Below are 20591 nucleotides of genomic sequence, written 5' to 3'. Positions count from 1 at the left end.
GCAATAGAGGTAGAGGATACTGAAAATGTGTCTCCCTCTTCTTTCCCTTAATGTAAGTCACAGGAGTGCCATAAATGTTATATGCTGTTGACCTTTTCAGTCTTTTCTTTTGCCCTTCATGGGAGAGCAACTCAAAAAAAAAGAAAAAAAAGGTTTTCTTTTTATCCTTTTGGATATCCAGTATTCAAGGAGACAGAACACCATTACAGGTATTTTGCCTTTTGGCTAAATCTGTGAACCAGAAGAGGCAAAAGTTTTCTGGCTATCCTCAGCCTTTGAGTGAGCTAACCCTTATCCCCAAAGCGTGCAGCTCTTTATTATGCTTATGAGTATACAGAAGCATGTCAGCTTGGTTTTAGTCCATGAAGACAATTAGCTAGAGAAAGGAGAAAAGTTCTGTGGGCTGGTTTATATGAACCTGTGACTAGACAGTGGCTTGGTGATTGTGCAAAACAAGGTCTAATTATAGTTATCCAGGCCTAAAGTATATGTTTTCTTGAAGACATTCTTAAAATTTTGGGTAAGAGTGAATTATACTTACTAACAAAAACATTTTGTTGTGTAAGTTTTCACATGTGTCTCAGAAATTATTAGCTCTTGATATACCCTCTGCCAGGAAAGCTTTCTAAAATCACCTTCCCCCACTGAAAATACCCTTTACTGAATACAACCCAGGCATGTTGGTGACAGTCAGTAGTTAAGTAAAATGCAAGAGAAATGAGATGTGTTGAATCAGTTTTAAGAAGGCTGAGGCTGGGAAATAAGAGACTTGAGATCTCTGTCAAGCCATCACTTTATGAGAGCAGAGTGTGATCACAATATTGAGTATTTGTTACCTGGCAGATCTGGGCTTTCCATACCCTGACTATATTCTTTGAGCTACCCAAAATGTTACTATATCATGACTTTTTCAGATGCTTTATATTTTATATATCAGAGATACAGCTGCTGTCCTTAATCAAGTTAATTTGTGATATTAATAATGTATTGCTTTCAAACAAATAGAGTTAGTGGTTTTAGGTAAGAATTCCAAACACTAGAGCACTTTTGACAAGTGTGAACTGCCAGCTGGTATTTATAGAAAGAAAGGTACCAAAACAGGACACATTTATCCATGGAAAAGAGTAATAATTATGGAAAAATTTTGTGTTTTAAGAAAAATTTGACATACATTATATGTATAAAGACACTGTCTGAATTTAAGACAATTAAATGTTTCCTATGTCTTTTTAGGGTGTGTTGCTCCTTAACTATACATAGTTTTAAAAGAATAACAGAACAAAATATACCTGATTTTGCAGTTTAAAATATTAAAATGCATGAAATATTATTGTGAATGTTAAATAACTGTGTTCATAAAGGATGGTTATTTCATTAGAAGAATAGACTAAGTTAAGAATTCACAAAATTATTTCATTTGAAAATTGCTTTGAAAATCAATTTTGTAAGAGATCATTTAGGAGAAAAATTGATAATCATAAATCAGAGGAGAATTAGATATTTTTACTTTCAGTATGCTTGGTTAGTGGTACCATATCAAAATTAGTAGTCCATAATAAAAATTAGGCGGTAAGTAATATTTTTGAAACCTTCAATTTTTGGCCTGGTTTTATCTCTCAAGTTTTCTCTGTCGAAACTCCCAAAAAGTTAACTGAAAATTAGATTCCTAAACTATTAACAATAATAATGTAAATTTTGAGAAATTAGTTTTAACAAATGTTGATTACGTTTAGTCATTGACATTGACTGGTTTAGTGTTAAAATGTAAAACTTCTTACTTCTAGTACTGTTCCATTGGGATCTGATCAGATTCTGCTACGAGGAGCTCAGTTGAGAAATACTCAGTGGGTTCATGGGATAGTTGTCTACACTGGACATGACACAAAACTTATGCAGGTTTGTCCCTTGGATTTTGTCCAACCTGTCTGTTTTATTACCTTAATTTACCATTCCATGGTATAGAAGCATGACTTGGTTCAATACAGTACTAAAATGTCAGTAACAGAGCATCTTTCATATCAATTAAAAGTAAGAAAAATAAAGCAATTTCTTGTTATTTTAGTCACTTAGTCCCAAAGTAGTTTTTCCACTCGTAAGCATATTCATTGATTTTTATCTTGTAAGTTGTGCTTTGAAAACTCTTTATTAGCAAGTTCTGTTATCACAGTTTGTCTTTTTTTTTTGACTGCTCCTAAAACTGTCCTGTTGTGGGGCTTTCTTTCCAGTACAAAGATAATCATTCTTGTCAGAAAACAAAATGAGGAGGGAAGAGACTGAAATTACTTTGCCTAATGTGTTTTGAAGTATCACAACTGAGATGCACCTGTTGAGAAAAAATAATTTCAGATTGGTTATTCATGCATTATTTAATGCTTTTCTAATTTGTAAAACAGCTACTTGAAAAAGAACGTATCGGCAGCTGTCTCTATTGCACTGACAAGGTGTATTCACATTCATTTTTAATGTTTTCTGTTAACTATTGGTGTTACCACTGTTCTGTGTGATTGTTTAAACTTCTTGTGTCACAATTCTAAAGCCCCAGTTCATAGATTTATAAGCTGCTGGTTTTGAGGTTTTTTTGAAGTAAAAGAGTTGGGGCATTTTTGGTGATGATGTATTTGGGAGAATATTTAGAAAAGGATACAATAACATGTAATTTGAAAAGCAAGAACCATGTTACCTCATGTAATATTTAATACCACTGTTGGTTTTTGTCTTTTGCAGAATTCAACAAGTCCACCTCTTAAAATGTCCAATGTGGAACGAATTACAAATATTCAGATTTTGATTTTGTTCTGCATCCTTATTGCCATGTCTTTGATCTGCTCTATTGGTTCAGCTATATGGAACCGAAGGCATACTGGAAGAGACTGGTATCTCGATCTAAATTGTAAGATCTAAAATATTATATTAATATTTTAGTATTTGGTTGCCTTTCATATTTGGAAAAGAGGATAATTACCTTGCACAGTGTGGTTTTTTTGTCAATCTCTCTTCTTTGTTTGTTGACTAAAGTCCTTAGGCTAGGTATATCACAGCAAGTATAAAATTTGCCTTGCTGTGCCATCTGAGCTCTTGCTAAATTCAGGAAGGGCAAGATGATTTGTTTGTCTGCTTTTTTCAGGCTTTCCATCTCTGCAGCTCAACAAGGTCTGCATCAACATTCTACTGGCATAAACAGTCAGCTTCTTAGACATCAGTCTGAAGCCTCTTTGAGCTGTTACTAATAGATTACATTTAAAGCTGCAGTGCCTTTTCTGAATTTTTATATTTGTCTTAGGAAGTGATGCTGTGGCTTTATAATTTTTACAGGGTTTTAACTAATCCATATCAGAACTTAATAGACTCCTCCTAAAGAAGATAAAAGAGACACCACAGGTCTCTTTTAATATATTGTACAGGGCAGCTGTACATAAGGTGGATGTAGGGCAGTGTGATGTTGCACAGGCCATCACAGCAGCATGGAACATACTAACAGAGTCTGACCCTCTGTAAGAAAACAGGATATAAAGGAAGTTTTCCTGAACATGCTTTGCAGTCAATTATTCGTGTTTTCAGAATTTTTAGGACCCTTTTTACTTAGGCAGAACCAGAACTAAAACAAAGCTCCTGAGTACAAGGCTTCTGAATGTAGTCAACAAAGAGGGGTTTTTTGGGGTTTTGGTAAGTTCTTAAAGAAAAATATTGAAGTTCTGATTTGAAGGCACTCCTAAAGTTTCTATGTCTGCATTTATGATGACCTTTGTTTCCTTTCTTTTCGATGCTGAGAAAGAAACTTTATTTTTTATTAATTAAGAAACTTAACTTTTGTGTTTTCCTAGTGAGGTAAGAAAAAGTGAACTAGTTAATAGAATATTGACAATTTTACGTAATATCAAAGAAAGACATCAGATGCGCTTCATCTGTGCATTTTTTTTCTTTTCTGGGAAATATAAAACTTTTAAGAATATAGTGACTTATATGTGGTTAGCACAGTAGTGAAGCACTTCATAAGTTGTTATTCCTGAAAAAAGAAACATGAAATAGTGGCCACTGATATTTTGGTTTGTGTGTTCTGAACCGAGTATCCATGTCAGTTTCTTTTCTGATATATGTCCCATGATTAAATGAAATTGTTTTGGGTTTTGTAAGGTATGTCCTGTAAGGCTCTATTCAGCATATAATTGTTCTGATAACAGATATGTAAGAAGCATTATAATTTATATGTGTATGCATTTTATCCCCCTTTCCCCTTAGTTATTTAATTTTTTAGCTCCCTGATCTTTTAGGCAAGTACATCATTTGATGCTGGAATCGATATTAATGAAAGTCTCCAAAACCTCCTTTCTTGGATCTTGTAGTAACAACCAAATCCACGTTGGACAGACAGTGGAAACCTATCTGAGGCTGATTTTCTTTGAGATACCTTAAATAGAGCTAGGCAGGCTCCATCTTCTACCCTTCTGCTGTACTGCACAGCAGACTTTCCCATTCTCATCCTCTCTGAGGTGCTACTGCTAGAGTTATCTTTGTAAGAAAAATTTAAAACTTAAAAGGAAAAAGTAGTATAAAACTACTTGTTTTATATGTTAATATTCACATTTCCAGTTGTTTAGAACTTCCATTAAACTCTCTAATTTTGTATCTTCCTTTCATCTTCCTTTACCTCTTCCAAAGCATTTTGCTCAGTTGAGGGAGACTATATGATTGTATGAAGGTGGATGGAGAAAAGAATCATTCCACTGTGTATTTCCCCTTTCAAAATATTAAACTATAATATTTTGAGTTTAGAACTTGGTTGCTTATATAGATATTCCCAGATTTTGATCTTAAAATGGAGAAAAAGAGGGAATGGCTGGTAAGTTTGCTCTTCAGAAATTGGAGATGATTGCAAAGATTGCTGAATTTGAACTCCACTATTATAACTGAGATCCTTAACTCTAAGGAAGGTCTTAGCCATAGGCAAGTGATACTGTAATTAATTCCAAAGATTCTTCTTAGAACACTTTAATAAAAATCAGCTGTTAATGCAATATTTTGAATAGAGTACATATATATAGTTCTAACTACAGTCTCAAGTATTTATTTGATTACTTTGTTTTTTGGCAGATGGTGGAGCAAGCAACTTTGGATTGAATTTCTTGACTTTTATCATTCTCTTCAATAATCTTATTCCAATCAGCTTGTTGGTTACACTTGAAGTCGTTAAATTTATCCAAGCATATTTCATAAATTGGGTAAATATTATTTTTGTAATATTGATTTCTAAAATCATGTGGTTCAAAAGTGAGTGAAATAATGCATTGCTTGTCTATGTATACATTTTTTCAGACTTTTTCTAAATGCTGTTTATTTATTATTAGTGGAATCTGAGGAGATAATTATAAATTATTTCATTTAGTGTGCTTATAGCTGCACCAGATTGATTTTTGGAGCATGTTTCTTGTGATCCACTCACTAATTGTAGAGGAGCAAAGTGAACCTTCTGTGGATTGCAGATAGAAACTTGAAGTTCAAATATTCCCACAAACATGGTTAAAACCAAACAAGTTTAAATGTTGATAGTAAAAAAATTGATACATTTTATTTAACAGTAAATTAGAAAGAAGGAAATACAAAAAGGGGGTGGGGAGATAGGAAGAGTGAGAGAGATTAAATAGAAATATATCAGATTAAGTAGAAATACATCAGACCTCTGTGGGTCCCAATGACGTGTCATTGGTCTTCTCCACCTAGTCTTCTTGGTGGTGAGGGTCCCCCTCTGAAAGGCATGGAATTCAATATTTAATTAACCAGCCTGATTTGGGCCATATGGAAATGTCCAGGGCAAGTTTGACGCTGTCTCTGGCAAGACTCTGGATGGGTTGCATCATTTTGCATAATGTGCAGTGCTCTGAGGCACGGCCTCAGGAATGAGTCTGGGGAGCACTTTGGGGGTCTTTGATGATTGTGACACCCCCTGGGTTGCTCCTCACATGAATGTCCTGTGGATGTGGCTTTCCTGGGGTGGTGGGGGGTTGTTTCACAGCTGAGCCAGTTTGTGGGATGGAGGATGGGTGTTCACTACCTCTGACCAGAGGTTGCACCACACACCCAAGGCCCTTCTCCTCCTCCTCCACCCTTGGTGGGGAAGGAGTCTCTGCAAACCTGGCAGCAGGAGATAAGACTGGGAGCTGTGGCCTCCCCCAGCCCAAAGCTAGGGAGGGATGATTTTCAGGACAGCTGCTGGGCTTGGCTCTCCAGTGGATGCTCTCCCAGCTTTATCTGTTTCTTCCCAGACCTGAGATGATTGAACAAAAGTGTCCTTTTATCTTATCTCAAGTTCACTTAGGCGGTTTAACTCACAGTCCAAGGTTTCATTCATGGGACCCATTCAAGGTGGGCTTTGGTGATGCAGCTTTTCGCATCAATGTTTAATCCATGAACTATAGCATTTCAGTCTCTTGACAGTGTTTTTCTGCTTTTTACTTTCTCATTTTTGGTATTCAGGTATCAGTTTCATTCAGAATGATCAGAAGAATGTGTTTTGCAGTGCTGGGGAGTTTTGTCCAGTTTCATATTTTCTTTCCAGACTTTGGCATTTTGCTTTGGCATTTTGCTTTTTTTTTTTTTTTCCTGAGCACAACCCTAGTTTAATGGAGTGGGGTTCATTGTACAAAGGCAGTGTTGCTAGTATTATCCCTTATGAAATATATAAAAATCATTTTGACATCCTTTCATTTTTTTTTCCTTAATGAATTAGTGGAGAAAATGAAGGGTTTACTCTGAGTGGGTGTGATTTGATTTCCTTAAAGCCATGTAAACATACCTTCCATTTTTCCCTTTTTTCCATATGTAAATTTATCATAGCATTCTGAACACTTTAATCTGATTCCTTGATCATATGTGTGAAATGGATTTGTATGTGTGAGATATGTTATGGACATATAGATAAGAATGCATGTGAAGTAGCAGGTGAAACATATGCTTTATTTTAGAAGTTAAATACTTTGTGAGCAGTCAGCTGGTTTTAGTTTCTTGAGGGGTTTTGTGCTGTAAAACAAACTGTTCACAAATTGGAGAATGCAGTGAAATTCTTCCATAATTTTCTGTATTTTAAAATAAATATTCAACAAAGACCCATCTTGAATGTGGAGATTGCCACTGTTTATACAAGAAATCAGAAAGGCAGTTTTAACTTCTCTTCCTGCCCCAGTTTCTCATTATAAGAGATTAGTTGCCTTTAATTGATCCTAATCCGGGACTCTGGACATTTATCTTAAGTAATATTTCTCTTTGTGTGTAGATTATATTTGTATGGGGAAGTTGGTTGTCTGCAATCTGTTGCACAAGGTTACCATGTTTGACAATGTTTTAATCTTTTACTGTATTTAAAAACAAACTCTGATGTTTATTTAACAAGTAAGAGGAAAAAAAACTCACACCATATGAATCATATCTTATGTTTATTGTGTATTCTCAAATATATCTTCTTGTTTTTATCTCAAGATATATTTATCTTGCTATTTAGAAATGACTGGTTGTGCATACAATAGAAGTAGGTAAGACTCACTTCTCTCCAAGAGTAATTTCTGTTTGTTGCCGATGTCATTTTAAATGTGTGGGTCAACAGTTTTTCAATATACTGATCACTAGAAATAATCTGAGCAAAATTACCCATGAGAAAATCTTACTTCTTCTGGGGACTCTTGGGAGTGATCTGATAGTGTCTGCAGCTTACCATGTTGAAACAATCTTAGGTAGATCTATTCATGTGTGGTCTTTTCTTCTACACTTAACTGTTCTATTTATCTGCTAGATTTTTTGTGAGAAGTTCTGGAAGACTGATTTTTAAATATATGTACCTTTCTTTATCTCTAGGACATAGACATGCACTATGAACCTACGGACACTGCTGCAATGGCTCGTACTTCCAATCTCAATGAAGAACTTGGACAGGTAGTTAAAAGAATTACTGATTCTAACTCTGTATTGAAATTATTCATGTGAGGATTTATTTTAAAAAATATACTCTTGCCTTAGTATTTGCGTATTTCTATTCTCTTTGTTTTGTCAGATACTTTTAAAAATACTTTGCAGTATCAGTGAATTAAAACTAGTATTACATGAACAATCTCTGTATCAGTGTGCATGTGGTAATCACAGAAGATTGAAGTGAATCAATAAAGCTACAAAATCAAAGGAATTTTGAGCATTAAGGCTGTCTGTAGCATAAAATTTAGTCTCAGTATATACATGTATGATAATGTGTGTTGTCAGTATGTAATTTTTTTTCACATTCTCTGCATTCCTCAGAAGTGACAGTGAGTATCTTAGGGCTGAATCAGTTCTATAAATGTCCTCTTTTCTTGCCACTAAAAACTAGAACCTGTGAATGGAATGGGGGCTGAATTAAACCCTGGAAATTTCGGCTTAATTCTTTGTGCTTTGGAGTTCTCTTTTAATACTGTAAAATCAGTTGGACTTTTCACAAGACATCACTTGTTATATGTTGTTCATAATTGGGAAGTATGACTTAGTGCAAGTGTGCCTGGGGCAGAGGGTATGCTTCTACAAGAACTACACATGGTATTTGCTCTTTCAGTCAGTTGTATTTGCAGTCTGGCTTTAAAAGCATGCTGAACTTTCTGGTACACTGGTGGTGAGCAGCTCTTGCTGTGGAAAATAAATTACGTGCTCATTTAATTGAATTGTATTATGAACACAAGTATGCATGTTCTTGTATTTCCTAACCTAGAAGTTCTCATAACTAATACTTTATTGCATAAGCATGTAAAAGCTGTCTCTAGCTTTCCAAAACCAATAGCTGAGATTTAGCCATATAGTAAAGCAGTCCTAGGTGTCTTTTGGAAAAACTGCTTGAAGGTTAACATGTTCTATGACTAGTCTACCTAGAGGAGTACAGAGCCTTTGCCTGTTTGGTTTAATATGTATGTGCAGAAAATTTTGTTCTTTTGCTGGCTTTGAAGGGGAGTACAAGCTTCTCGAGTGGGGAAGAGTCTTTGTTGAATCTTAGCTTTCCTTCTGTTTCACTTTACACTGTCTGTTTTTTCTAGCTCTGCAGCTAGTTTGTTATTCACATTCCGAGACACATTCTTTCCTTTTGACTTCAGCAGTTTTTGTCTTCATTTCTTAGGATTCTCATCAAATTCTCCTTCACCATCAAGAGCTAGTCAGGCTTCTTGGGATCTCCACTTTAATTTTTTTGGCAGGTTCTTAATTTGAGCAGATTTTTGTACAGAGATCATAGGACTCTACTAAAAAGAGCAGGTTTCTTCTTTGAAGTACATGAGGGTTGCACATGTAATGAAGATATTTGCCCCAAGAGATCTTCAGGTTTTAAGAAAGGCAAAACTTTGGTGTTGGGAAAAAAGGTTGAATTTTTTTAGCTGCAATTCCCACTTTCCCATTGTGCCCACACACAAAAAAAAATATACAATTTTCAGCATAAACCTGACACAGAAAGATTCCTTATAACTGCTGGTTTTACTAAGGCATAGTTCCTCAGAAACATTTTTACTAATACATAGCTTTATTAGTCCCAGATATAATGTAGTTACTTCCTAATTAAGAATTCTTGGATTTTTTTTTAATTAGAAGTAAAATTTAATGAATTGAAGTTTACCTGTGACTCGTAGAACTTTTGGTTCATCACAAACGACCTCATTTCTTCATATATTAACTTTTTTCATAAGATTAGGTTTAAACAAAACTTAAAAATATCACAGGTTTATGTACTTCAGCTTTGAATTTTAAAATGCTCTACCTAGTAGTTTCTGGAACAGAAGGGTTTGTAATGCCAGGGGAATAGAGTAGGTAGAAAGGAATGTATTTCTCCTTTTCCTGTAATTTGGCATTTCTGAACTGTTGTGCTTTTACTAACATTTTGGGTTTAAGAAGATATTTCTGGGTCAAAAAGATTGGCTCAGAAATGCATATAGATACTTTTCTAAAGCATATTGCTTTCTGTCCAAAGTTTAATGTTTTACTGGCAAATTCATTGGTCTTCACAAGTTTCTTGCACTTCAGCAAAATGAAGAGTGAGGGATGGTTAATTACACCACTGTGCACTGAAGAAAGCTTAAGTTTCCTGACATCTCAGTTGATTGATTTGTTTGGAAATGGATATGAAGGCTGTGTATCTGCAGTGTTTATGTATTGATTTTGTTGTTCGATTTTTTCCTATAAACTGTGAAAATTGCAGAACAGATAAAAATATTTCATATGTTGATGGTCATAAATTGTACTAGATATGTCACTAACTGCTGAATATTGATGTATAATGGATTTTATTGTTCATTTAGGTCAAATACATATTTTCTGACAAAACGGGTACCCTGACATGCAATGTCATGCAATTTAAGAAGTGTACAGTAGCAGGAATTGCATATGGGTAGGTATTTTTATATATTTCTTCATCTGTGTGCCTCTGCCTGTCCATATGTACTCATGCATTAATACTGTAGTTAAAATAAACTTACACCTGGAAATATCTACAACTCAGTCAGCTTTTTGTGACTATAAAATAGTACTCATAAGAGACAGGATCACTTTTGTCACAACGTCTCTTTTTGCAAAGAGGAACAAAATAAAGTTGAGATATCGCAGGCTTTCTGCTGTAAGGTAACTTCAATATCTTCAATATGCATGGTTTTGTCATCATTTACCCTTTTTAATGTTGTAACAAACAAAACCCTGAAGGAGACTTGCAAAAACTTGGTTTGTTATAGTTTATGAAGTCTGAATAGAAAGACCATATTTTTGCAATTTTCATTGCAATCTAGGCACTAGCAAAATAGCTGCAAAGCAGGGGTTTTTAGTAATTTTGTTTTATTAACTAACTACTTTTTTTTAACACATGATCCAATTTTTAGCATTTGTGATTCTTTCTCCTCTCCCTGTTCTGTTTTTTCCTTGCTTCTTGTGCAGCCATTGCCCTGAGCCTGAGGATTATAGTGTTCCTTCAGATGATTGGTAAGCTCTAAAAATCATTTAGCTTCTGCTGTTTCTTGAAGATTCAGGTTTAAAAATACTGAGCAATATATTTAAAAATGGAGCTAGATGTGAGATAGTTTACTGCTCAGAAGTTAATTTAGCATTGAATTCAGGCAGACTGACAACCTTACACAAAGTTATGCCAGCCAAATCCTATGGCATTAGGTTGCGTACTGTGGAATAGAATCTCTAGGTGGGTCCCTGAAATATATTGCTGTCATTATACTGACAGTCCTGGTGCAATTCAAAACTACTTATTGGAGAGAAAGTTTTGTCTTTTATTATCATCTGGTATTATGGTAACTTTAATCACACTTTTCTACTGGTAGTCAGTAATATGTTAGTAATAATCAATAATATGTTTAGAAAAAAATCCATATTTGAGAGTGAAAAATATGTAATGTTATTGTTGCTATTTTACTTCCTCCAGATAGTTTTAGAATATTAGCACTACATAGTTCTTAACTGGAACTGAGATTAGAGCACCCAAATACACCTGGGACTAAAATTAATGTCTTAATGGGGTCTTCAGGAAGGAGGTCCTGGCTTCCTTTCTGCTGTCATCTACATGAAGCCTTGTGCTTCTTCATCATACTTTCTTGCTCTAAATATTTGCAATATCATTCAAAGTAAGCTCAGATATATCAGAGAAAAAAATGTAATTTACAGTCTTTAAATTATCATTATTTTATTTGTTGAAAGTGACAACAAGACAATGTCACACAAAATTGGAATGTGTTGTTGTCTTTTGTTGAAAATATTTGAAGGAAAAAAAATCTTGGCTAAATTAGAATTAATAATTCTTTGTTTAGATAGATAAAAAACCAAAGCCAGAAAAAATCCTCCTGCAACATACAAAAGGTAGTACACAGGCATACCCCAAAATCTTACCTGACCTGAATATCATTTGATGTAGAAGGAAAATGTTTCCTAAAGATGCACAGATTTGCTTAACTGCATACAAGTAATTTCATTAAAACAATGCAGTGCTTAAATGAAATGAAGCATGCTTGCTTATAAAGGATTAATGAAAAAAGACTGGTTTTGAATAAGTATTTATTCATATAAATATGAACACATCTGAAATGGATAAACTGATATCTGAACAGTAGTTTTAAAAAAAAACAACACAAATCATCTAGGTGAAGAATATATTAGAAATACTTAGAAAATATGATACTTGAAATTTCTTGGTGTGTGTAAATCTATTGCAATTAATAAAATCTCTTTCTCCCAGTAACACTTCTAGCCCTAACATGACTAATATACTAAATCCCAAATCTTCTTTTTTTTTTTTGTATTAGAAAGATTTGTTTTCCACTTCATTAAAACTTACACCTGGAAATATTTTTCTGTATTTTAACACTGAGAATCCAGAAAATTTATATCAGAAAGCTTTAAGCAAACAAAGCTTAAAGCTTAGACTCTAAACAAATATAATGTGTCTGAAGGTGTTAATATTTGGCACTTCAAGATCTATTTGCCTTGCATTCAAAAAAGAAGTCTTGGTGAAGAAGAATGCTTCAAATTTTTCCTGTAGTTACAAAGTTAGAAAAAGTACTCCTTGCATGGTGGTACAGAGGAGATTCTGCATTTTATATTCCTCCATGGTAGTTACTGGAGGACTAAAACAACTCACTTCTTGTTTTCATATAGAATCTTTAGACTGCCTTTGATGTATATGGCTTATTCTTCAACTTAAATTGCCAAATGTATTTATTCTTTTGTAAGACTGTGTAATCCAAAGTAAATGAGAAAAAAAAATCCTTCAACTGGATTTACTTTTCAGCACTGTTTTGTTTTTGTTTTCAAATTCAAAGTCATCTAGATTGTCTTAGTACTTAGCTGTAGTATTAAGACTGCTGCTGTAGTCTGCTGCAGTAACAAATCTTCCTAGAAGTATCTACATATTTGAGCTCTCTCATTCAGCCAGAATATTTGTGCAGTTTGGGAGATGTTAGTGTATGCCTTTATTTCTTCAGAACCATCTCCTCCTTGCATCTCTTAAGTCCATACTTCACCACTACTGTTGTGTCTTCTTTATCCTTCAATTTCATATGTTCCTTTTTGATTATAAGCAATAAAAAGCAAATTCTCTGCATGTAGACTTCTCTGATGTCTGAACTCATTTGTTTATCTCTTTCAGATTCCAGACTTGCTTTTCTGTAGACATTTAGAAACTTATCCCAAAACTGCTAATTTCTTGATGAACTATGATCTCTTTGTGCATATATATTTTTATGCCCCTTCTATAATCTCATTCTAGAGATCAGAAGACAAGAAGCCTCAGTTTTACATTGTGGATATATTTTTACTTCATCCTTCATTACCTGAATTCAGCAGAAAGATTTTGCTGGATTTATGTGTATTTATATAACCCAAGGTTTCTTTGAATTAAATAAACTTTGGAAATGCGAGACAATTACCTTTTCAATTCTTTTTCTCGCAATACATGATTGCAGCCTTTATTGTAGCAGCTATAGCCCAAAACTTGTGTTTGGATGATTTGTATATAAACTGTTAAAATCATGCTAAGAGTGATCTCTTTTTTACTCAATTATTTCTAGGCAAGGCCCACAAAATGGAGAAGAAAAAACATTTAGTGATGTGTCATTACTGGAGAATCTTCAAAACAACCATGTAAGTTATATAGAAACAATTATCATTGTTTTGTGACATGAAGCCATTGCTTCCAAATTCAAAAATAATTCAAAAGATTATGTCCTTTGAGGGAAAACAAAAAAATTGTGTATTTATACAAAATCAGCGTGAGGTCATGAATACTTTTGTAATTGTTGCTGATATATGTTAATTACATCCAACCCTTATTTTCTCCCCTCCTTTTTTGTTTTGATGCTATGGTTCAGATGTTACTAGTTTAGAGTAGTCTTGTGTTCTTCTTTCTCTGGGTATTTTACTGGTGCTCCTGCTGTTCAGATGATATCATGACGTCGAATAAAGCTTTCAGGATAAGCCAAGTTAACATCCTGACATGACTTACCTGGGCTTGGACAGGAGTCAGGAGTTAACTGTATGCCTTGGGTTTATGTGCATGCTTCCATAAGGTTAGATCTTCAGATGATTAAATGAAGGAGGCATTTTGGAGACTTATATTTGCCCCAAAGAGACAATACATTTCTCAGGAAAATAACAAGTTATTTATTATCTGATTAGGAAACAGTACCATCATTACCACTTTCTGCTTTTTGTTCGTGCAAGAGATTTTTTACCTTGTCATAACCAACACCTACTTTAAACAATGTAACTGTTTGAAGAGTTAAAGTAAATTGCGCTTTTCTTTTCTTAAATTTTGTCCTTGCAAGAGGCTAGTTCCAGTTTAAATGACAGACAGTGAAGGAGCTTTTTCTGGTAGATAGGTATTATTAAGTATATATAATATAAGCATGCTATAAAAATGTGTCTGTATGCATCTTAAAAATTCAAGTACGCATTCAAAGAGAAGTTTCAACAGTGTATTTTAAATGTATCCAGAAGTGCTTTGGAAAAGAATTTGTAGTTCAGCTTTGTGAATGCATCTTAGAGGATCTGGGGGCCATCAGTGGAAGAGAATAAGAACTTGCTCCCATTAGTGTTTCTGCACTGCAGAATTAAAGTAGGTTTTCAGAGATTATTGTCTTTTATAAGGTAATTGTAATGTTATTCTTAGTCTGAAATACAAAACTGAAATACTGTAAGCATGCTACAAGAAACCCTCCGCTGAGGTGGCAGCTGCTTTGAACTCACAGGGAATGCTGGGGTTTCTTTTAAACCTGTCAGTTCATTCATTTTGTAAATGCCAGCTGCAGTAATAAGGTTCTTAGCTGTATTTGTCAAGTCCAATCAACTATTCTACTTATATGTTTCTTTTCCCCTCTTTTGGCTAAATAATTTTAAATTGTTTCCACTTTTAACATTTTGAACTGCCTGATATATTCATCTTTAAAGCAGTCTGATCTTGCAACATTTTCCGTGTGATTTTTGTTTGCTACATCTTTCTAAAGATTCTCAAAAAGTGTTGTCAAACACAGTACTAGACAAAAGTAAAAAGAGACTATTTTTTAGTAAAAATTACAACATCCAAAGACACTTCTGTGAATAATGTAAAATTCTTTCAATACATCATCCATACTTACCTTCCCTAAAAAGTAATTATCTGAACTGTTCCATGTTTCTGGTTATCTAATTTTGATTGTTATGGTAGCAAATGCCACTAAATTCTATTTATATAACCAGTATGTAAGTACAGCAGAAATAAGTTATCCTGCATGCTGAAATTAGTTTACAGATAGTATTTAAAGAGGTACCTTTCATTAAATTTTTGTGGGCTATTATTTGTCTATATCTATTATTACATTTTGGTTGTTTATTGCTTAAATGATTAATCACACTCTGACCTATTTTTTTTCTTAGCCAACTGCACCTATAATATGTGAGTTCTTGACAATGATGGCAGTGTGTCATACAGCAGTTCCAGAAAGAGAAGGTGATAAAATTATATATCAAGCAGCATCTCCAGGTGAGACTCAAATAACTCAGCAAACCTATTTCTATCAACTCAACAAGTAAATTTTACTCAGTTTGTACTGACAAGGGCAAGGGCAGAGGTAGTGCCATAAATAAGGTTAACTGGGTCATGGCACTGTTTCACTGGGCATTGCAAGCAAACTCCATTCTGACCTCCTGAGCCACTTGGAGGCAATTGATGACTGTTGGAGATGTGGTTGCTGGTTTCCTGAATGTAGGCATTGAAGGTATCTGTTATTTACAGGAATGACTTACCACTCTTCTCTTCCAAACCAGAACTTAAACAGAAAGCATTGAACATTGTCCAGTGACCTGAGGAAGGTGCTAACCTAGGTGCTTTGAAGAGGGTGCTCTCATTACTGAGCTGAGAGGTGTGTTCCTTTCAGGGCCTATTTTCTCTGAACTGTTAACTCACTTCACCAGTTTTCACAGGAGAAACAAAGAGTTCTTTCCAGTGCCACATTTAATCTTAAAATCCATAAATGAAAAGGAAGTGAAAAGTAGAAAAGCCTGGACTGTGTTGCTTAAATCGTGATTAACAGTTTTCTGATACATCTGTAAAATAACTATTGAACTTGCTGCAGATGAAGGAGCGTTGGTCAGAGCAGCCAGGAATCTTCATTTTGTATTCACTGGAAGGACACCTGACTCAGTAATCATTGAATCTGTAAGTACTTTGGAATAACTTTATAATTTACTGCATTTGCTTATGCTTTAGTTTAAATAATCTGAATAATGGCATTGTTTGGTTGGTTTTGGTTCTTTTGCTTGAGATTTTTTTTTAAATTCTTACCCTTCTGGTTTGTTTTTTTTATTCTTCAGTTGGGACAGGAAGAGAGATATGAACTGCTAAATGTCCTGGAATTTACAAGGTAAATTTGTACTTGGTGTCTTTTTGAGAAAATACTTGGACACTTCTCTCATGGATAAAAATGCTTGCATTTTTTTATATTTTTACAGGTAAAGTATGCAGTTGTGTAGCTTGAATCTGTGTAATATGTAAACACACTATAGACAAAGCAGAGTACATGATTAAGATTACACTGCCCAGTTTATTGTAAAACATTTTGGAGACTTTTTTTTTCCTTGTTGTCTACCTTATGACTTATATTTTTCACTTTTGCCTTTGTTCAAAGATTTAAAAAACCTTTGATATCAAAACTTTTTAAAAATCTGTAGAAAATAATATAGGAAAGTATTCAAACTTCTAAATGTATTTCTGAAAGTCCTGACACCATATGATTTATCAAAAAGTAAATGTATTTATCATTACTGCTAAATGAAATTTTGCATTTGACCTTAAATATGCTTGGATGATTATGGTTTGTTTAAATACTCTGGACTGAGATTTATTATCTTCTGAGCAGCATCACTGCAGTAGTTGACCAGTTGGTTTACTTGGGATATGAATTTATCACATCTTTTGCTTTCAGTAAAAATTTTATGGTAAAGTTCTTCAAGTTATAAATGTACCCATAAGAATTATGGATGCAGTTTCAATTCTTATGCAGAGCTGTTTGTATTGTATCTGTGCATGCTGCCTGTGTTCTAAATGGTTGTGTAGGCCTATTGCTTACTTTGGCACAGGATAAGGAAGAGATTTGCATGTAGAGGAAGTTCCTTTTTTTCTTAAAATGATTACTCATAATTGGGCTTGTGGCAAGTGATTGTTGTTTTCCTTCCTGTCATATTATATTTCCCTTAAGCTTAGATCAAAACAAAAAAAAAAAAGGAGGAAAAAATAAACAATCCAATGCATGAGAGACAGACTGGAGATGTATAAGTTGTGTGAAATCAGAGTGGTTGCCTATAGTTATAGTAATAGCAGTAATAATATGAAACAATGAAAGATTCAACAGAAAGTAATTTTTATAGTTTTGAATGTATTTTAATGTCTGTTTGCAATTAATGGAGTTTTTTTATATTGTAGAGGACATAGGTGAAGTTTTTAGATTTATGTCATGATTTCATTTTTTTTTGCAGGCATTGCTTGCATTTTATTTTTCTTGTAAGTTAGCAAGTATGTAGTGCAAAGTGCATTGCTGTTAATTTGACTTCTGTGAAAGTTCATACTGCATTTCTGGAGTAGCAGTGAAGGATTGCTGCTTTGTTTCTGGTTTTGATTTTGTCTTGATTTCATCAATTTTTTTAAACTTCTGCATAAGTCTAAAATTGTAATTTAAACAGTGATGCTTTATGGAGGTGAGAGAATTGCTTCTAAATCTCAACTTTCAGAGATACAAGTTTTTTGGTTGATACTGATCCCAGAATCTTTTTAAGTATTCAGTTTTTGTAGATGCTTTTGTTCTTATTCGGCAATATTTAGCTGTGCTTGGAATTGACTTGTTGGAAGCACTAGAGGTCACCCGTGTTCCACAGCAAGAGAAATTTTGGCTCCAAAACAACACTATTTGTATGGGTAGGAGCATGTACCTTCAGAGAAGTAATCTGTTTTGAATAAAGTGTTGAGTTAAGAGTTTGCAGGTGTTCCAAGTTTTTCCCAGAAAAAATGCCAATGAATTCCTTGCCACTTTCCAGTACTGGCTAGATTAAGACTCTTCTGCAAGTAGAGTGCAACAGCATCACGATTTGATGGGACAGTCTTACAGAGAAGCATGTTACAGAAGTAGAATTTGTGGGAATGCTTGATAGACTTGTCACTTCTGATATTCTCTTTTTTCAGTGATTGTGCTTGTGCTTGTGAAAAGAGAAGTCTTTACCTGTATTTACAGTATTTATCTGAAATTCATACTTTGATTAGTCTCTCCTGTATGATTGGTTTCCTGAGTAATCCACAGTGTCTTAGCTGTTCTACTGGGCAGACAGAAGGCATCCTAGAGCATTTGGGGCCTTACCTCCTCTCATCCATTCAGAGAGCTCTAGAATACACTGATTTTGTGACTGAAGTCATGATGCTTCTAAAAGTAAAAAAAGAGTTAGTGGCTGACAAAGGAGGTACCAAAACCTCTGTAGCAGTTTTTTTTTCTGTGGTTGTTTAATCCTAAGTCAGGTTTTAGAATAACTGGACCTACCAAGAGCTGCTTGGCTCTTGTGACTTAGGGAAGTAATCTTGTGACTTAGGGAAGTATTTCTGTCTCTTTAAGATGCTTCTGTCTATTTATAATTCCCCTGCAACTCCTTGGGAATTACCAGCTATTCTGCCTCTAAGTAACAGCCCAAGGGGTTACCCAGGCTGCAGGTCCATGGAGATCACAACAGTGGGTTTGCAGGATCCCATAGCACACAAGGACACAGGGGCTTTTTTACCTACTTTTTTTTTTAATTGCAGATTATTAAAAATTACTGTTAGCAAAGGAATGTATACAAGCACACCCTTGAGGGTGTGCTTGGGGATGAGGATGAGGATGATTTGATTGGGGCTGACTCTTAGAGAGGCTCTGTGTTGGGGCTGACTCTCTGGTAAGTCATTTGTGTGGGGCACAGACATAAGGAAATGCAGGACACAACCACATTCAGCAATCAGTAGATGCTCCTAATTTCTGTATTTCACTTGGGACTGCCGGTAGATGATGGTGGGTTCTTTTCTCCAAGACAAATTTTTATTTTTCCAGATCTTTGTCAATTCCTAATTTCTTATATTTTCTTCATTTTCCAGACAAAAAATTCTAGCATTCTAGTTAAGTTTTGTGCATATTGATGGTATCTCAGGATGCCTCCAATTTCTAGGCTTGCAGGCATTTTCTCTGTCACTATTTCAGCAAACATCTTCTGTTCAGTATTTTTTCCCATTGTAACCAGGTCACCTTTATGGCTGCTCACATTGCTTCTACAGAGAGCAAGCAGAACAAAACAGTGGTCTCACATTACAGTTATTTGTATTAGTGCAATTTAGTGGCTTACTGTAGTTCACCTGGAAAAGGAAATAAATCTGTCACTGCCATAAAAAGGTTTTTAAGAAGTTAGAAGTCCTTGAGAGTAACTCTTGGTCATTAGCTTTATTGCAGTTTTACTAAGAAAGTTTATGTCAGTCAAGATTCAATATCTGTCTGTATAGCTAAAATTCAGAATGCTACAGGAAGTCGGTTATTCTTTGATACATCTTCAGTAGAATAATATGCAGCTCCATACAGGACTTCAAGGTTGCAATCTTCTGGTATTGCAAGACAAGTACAAAACTGCTGAGTTTTTACCTGTAAAGGGTAAATAGATCAAATTATTGTTTTATACACCCCCTAACCTACTGTAATTCCTTCACTATTTCTGAATTGAACATTCAGGCAAGTGTAATGAATTCAAGTAGCAGAAGCTAGATAATCTTGGCTAGAATCAATGTGGATCTGAGACATGCTTTTATTTTAGGCAGCTTAACTGTAGTTTAGATGATCCTAATCTCTCCAGTGTTGTCTAAGTAGATTCACAACTGGACACTGTCTAAAGCTTTTTGGAATTCTACTTATCTGAGGTTTAGAGGTGAAATGGAAAAGAAGTTGCAGTAGTTAACGGCTTTGTATGGGCTTTTGTGCAGTATTCACAGTAACAATGTCATTTAATATTGCTTTTCAGAAATTTTTACTTGAAGCAGAGTGCACACCCAGGAGGAATTAGAAAATGTTTTCCTGAAGATACTCTTCAGCTTGTTACTTGACCTATAATTATAAATTTCTCTCTTTCACCTATGTCCACATTCCATTTACAGAATGTTTTCTGTGGGAGTCTGAACTTCAGGAACCATTTATACAATAATGCTCCTTGATGATGTATAAATGGGATCCAGTTCCAACTGGAACCAAAATTGTTAAAGGACCACTTATTTCCATCTCTGTTTTACTGTGAACAGTTCTATGAGAAGTGTTTTGCTCCCTGAATAGTTTCTGTAGATTTATTTATAAAGTTGAAATTTGAAAGACTTATGATATAAATACACATCTTGACAGGACATGATCTTGCACCTAAGGAATGCTTGTTGGCAAACCTCTAAGGGAAGAAGACAGAAAGCAGACCGTGACAGTCTTCTCCATGTTTTCTTCCAATTTCTACCTCAGTTATGAGGACAAAAAGAAAAAATAACTTGGATTTTATTAACAACTGAGAGCCAGAGAGTAGTTAAAATTAGTCCAGCCCCTTTCCAGCTC

The 20591-nt window shown here is 34.6% G+C and overlaps 1 protein-coding gene across 1 annotated transcript in view; it reads left to right on the top strand.

Moving 5' to 3' along the window:
* Positions 1–20591, top strand: part of ATP8A1 (ATPase phospholipid transporting 8A1) — a 94747-nt gene that overhangs the window by 18386 nt on the left and 55770 nt on the right. The window contains exons 10-19 of the mRNA XM_014311944.2: positions 1785–1896; positions 2725–2890; positions 5089–5216; positions 7840–7917; positions 10284–10372; positions 10909–10953; positions 13542–13614; positions 15385–15490; positions 16083–16165; positions 16321–16370. Coding sequence (XP_014167419.2) covers positions 1785–1896; positions 2725–2890; positions 5089–5216; positions 7840–7917; positions 10284–10372; positions 10909–10953; positions 13542–13614; positions 15385–15490; positions 16083–16165; positions 16321–16370 — 930 coding nt within the window. The remainder of the gene's footprint in view (positions 1–1784; positions 1897–2724; positions 2891–5088; positions 5217–7839; positions 7918–10283; positions 10373–10908; positions 10954–13541; positions 13615–15384; positions 15491–16082; positions 16166–16320; positions 16371–20591) is intronic.

The sequence above is a fragment of the Geospiza fortis genome, unplaced genomic scaffold (assembly GCF_000277835.1).
Source record: "Geospiza fortis unplaced genomic scaffold, GeoFor_1.0 scaffold40, whole genome shotgun sequence".
Taxonomy (NCBI): domain Eukaryota; kingdom Metazoa; phylum Chordata; class Aves; order Passeriformes; family Thraupidae; genus Geospiza; species Geospiza fortis.
The sequence above is the reverse complement of the archived record's forward strand: the minus strand, read 5'-3'. Positions and strand labels throughout refer to the sequence as shown.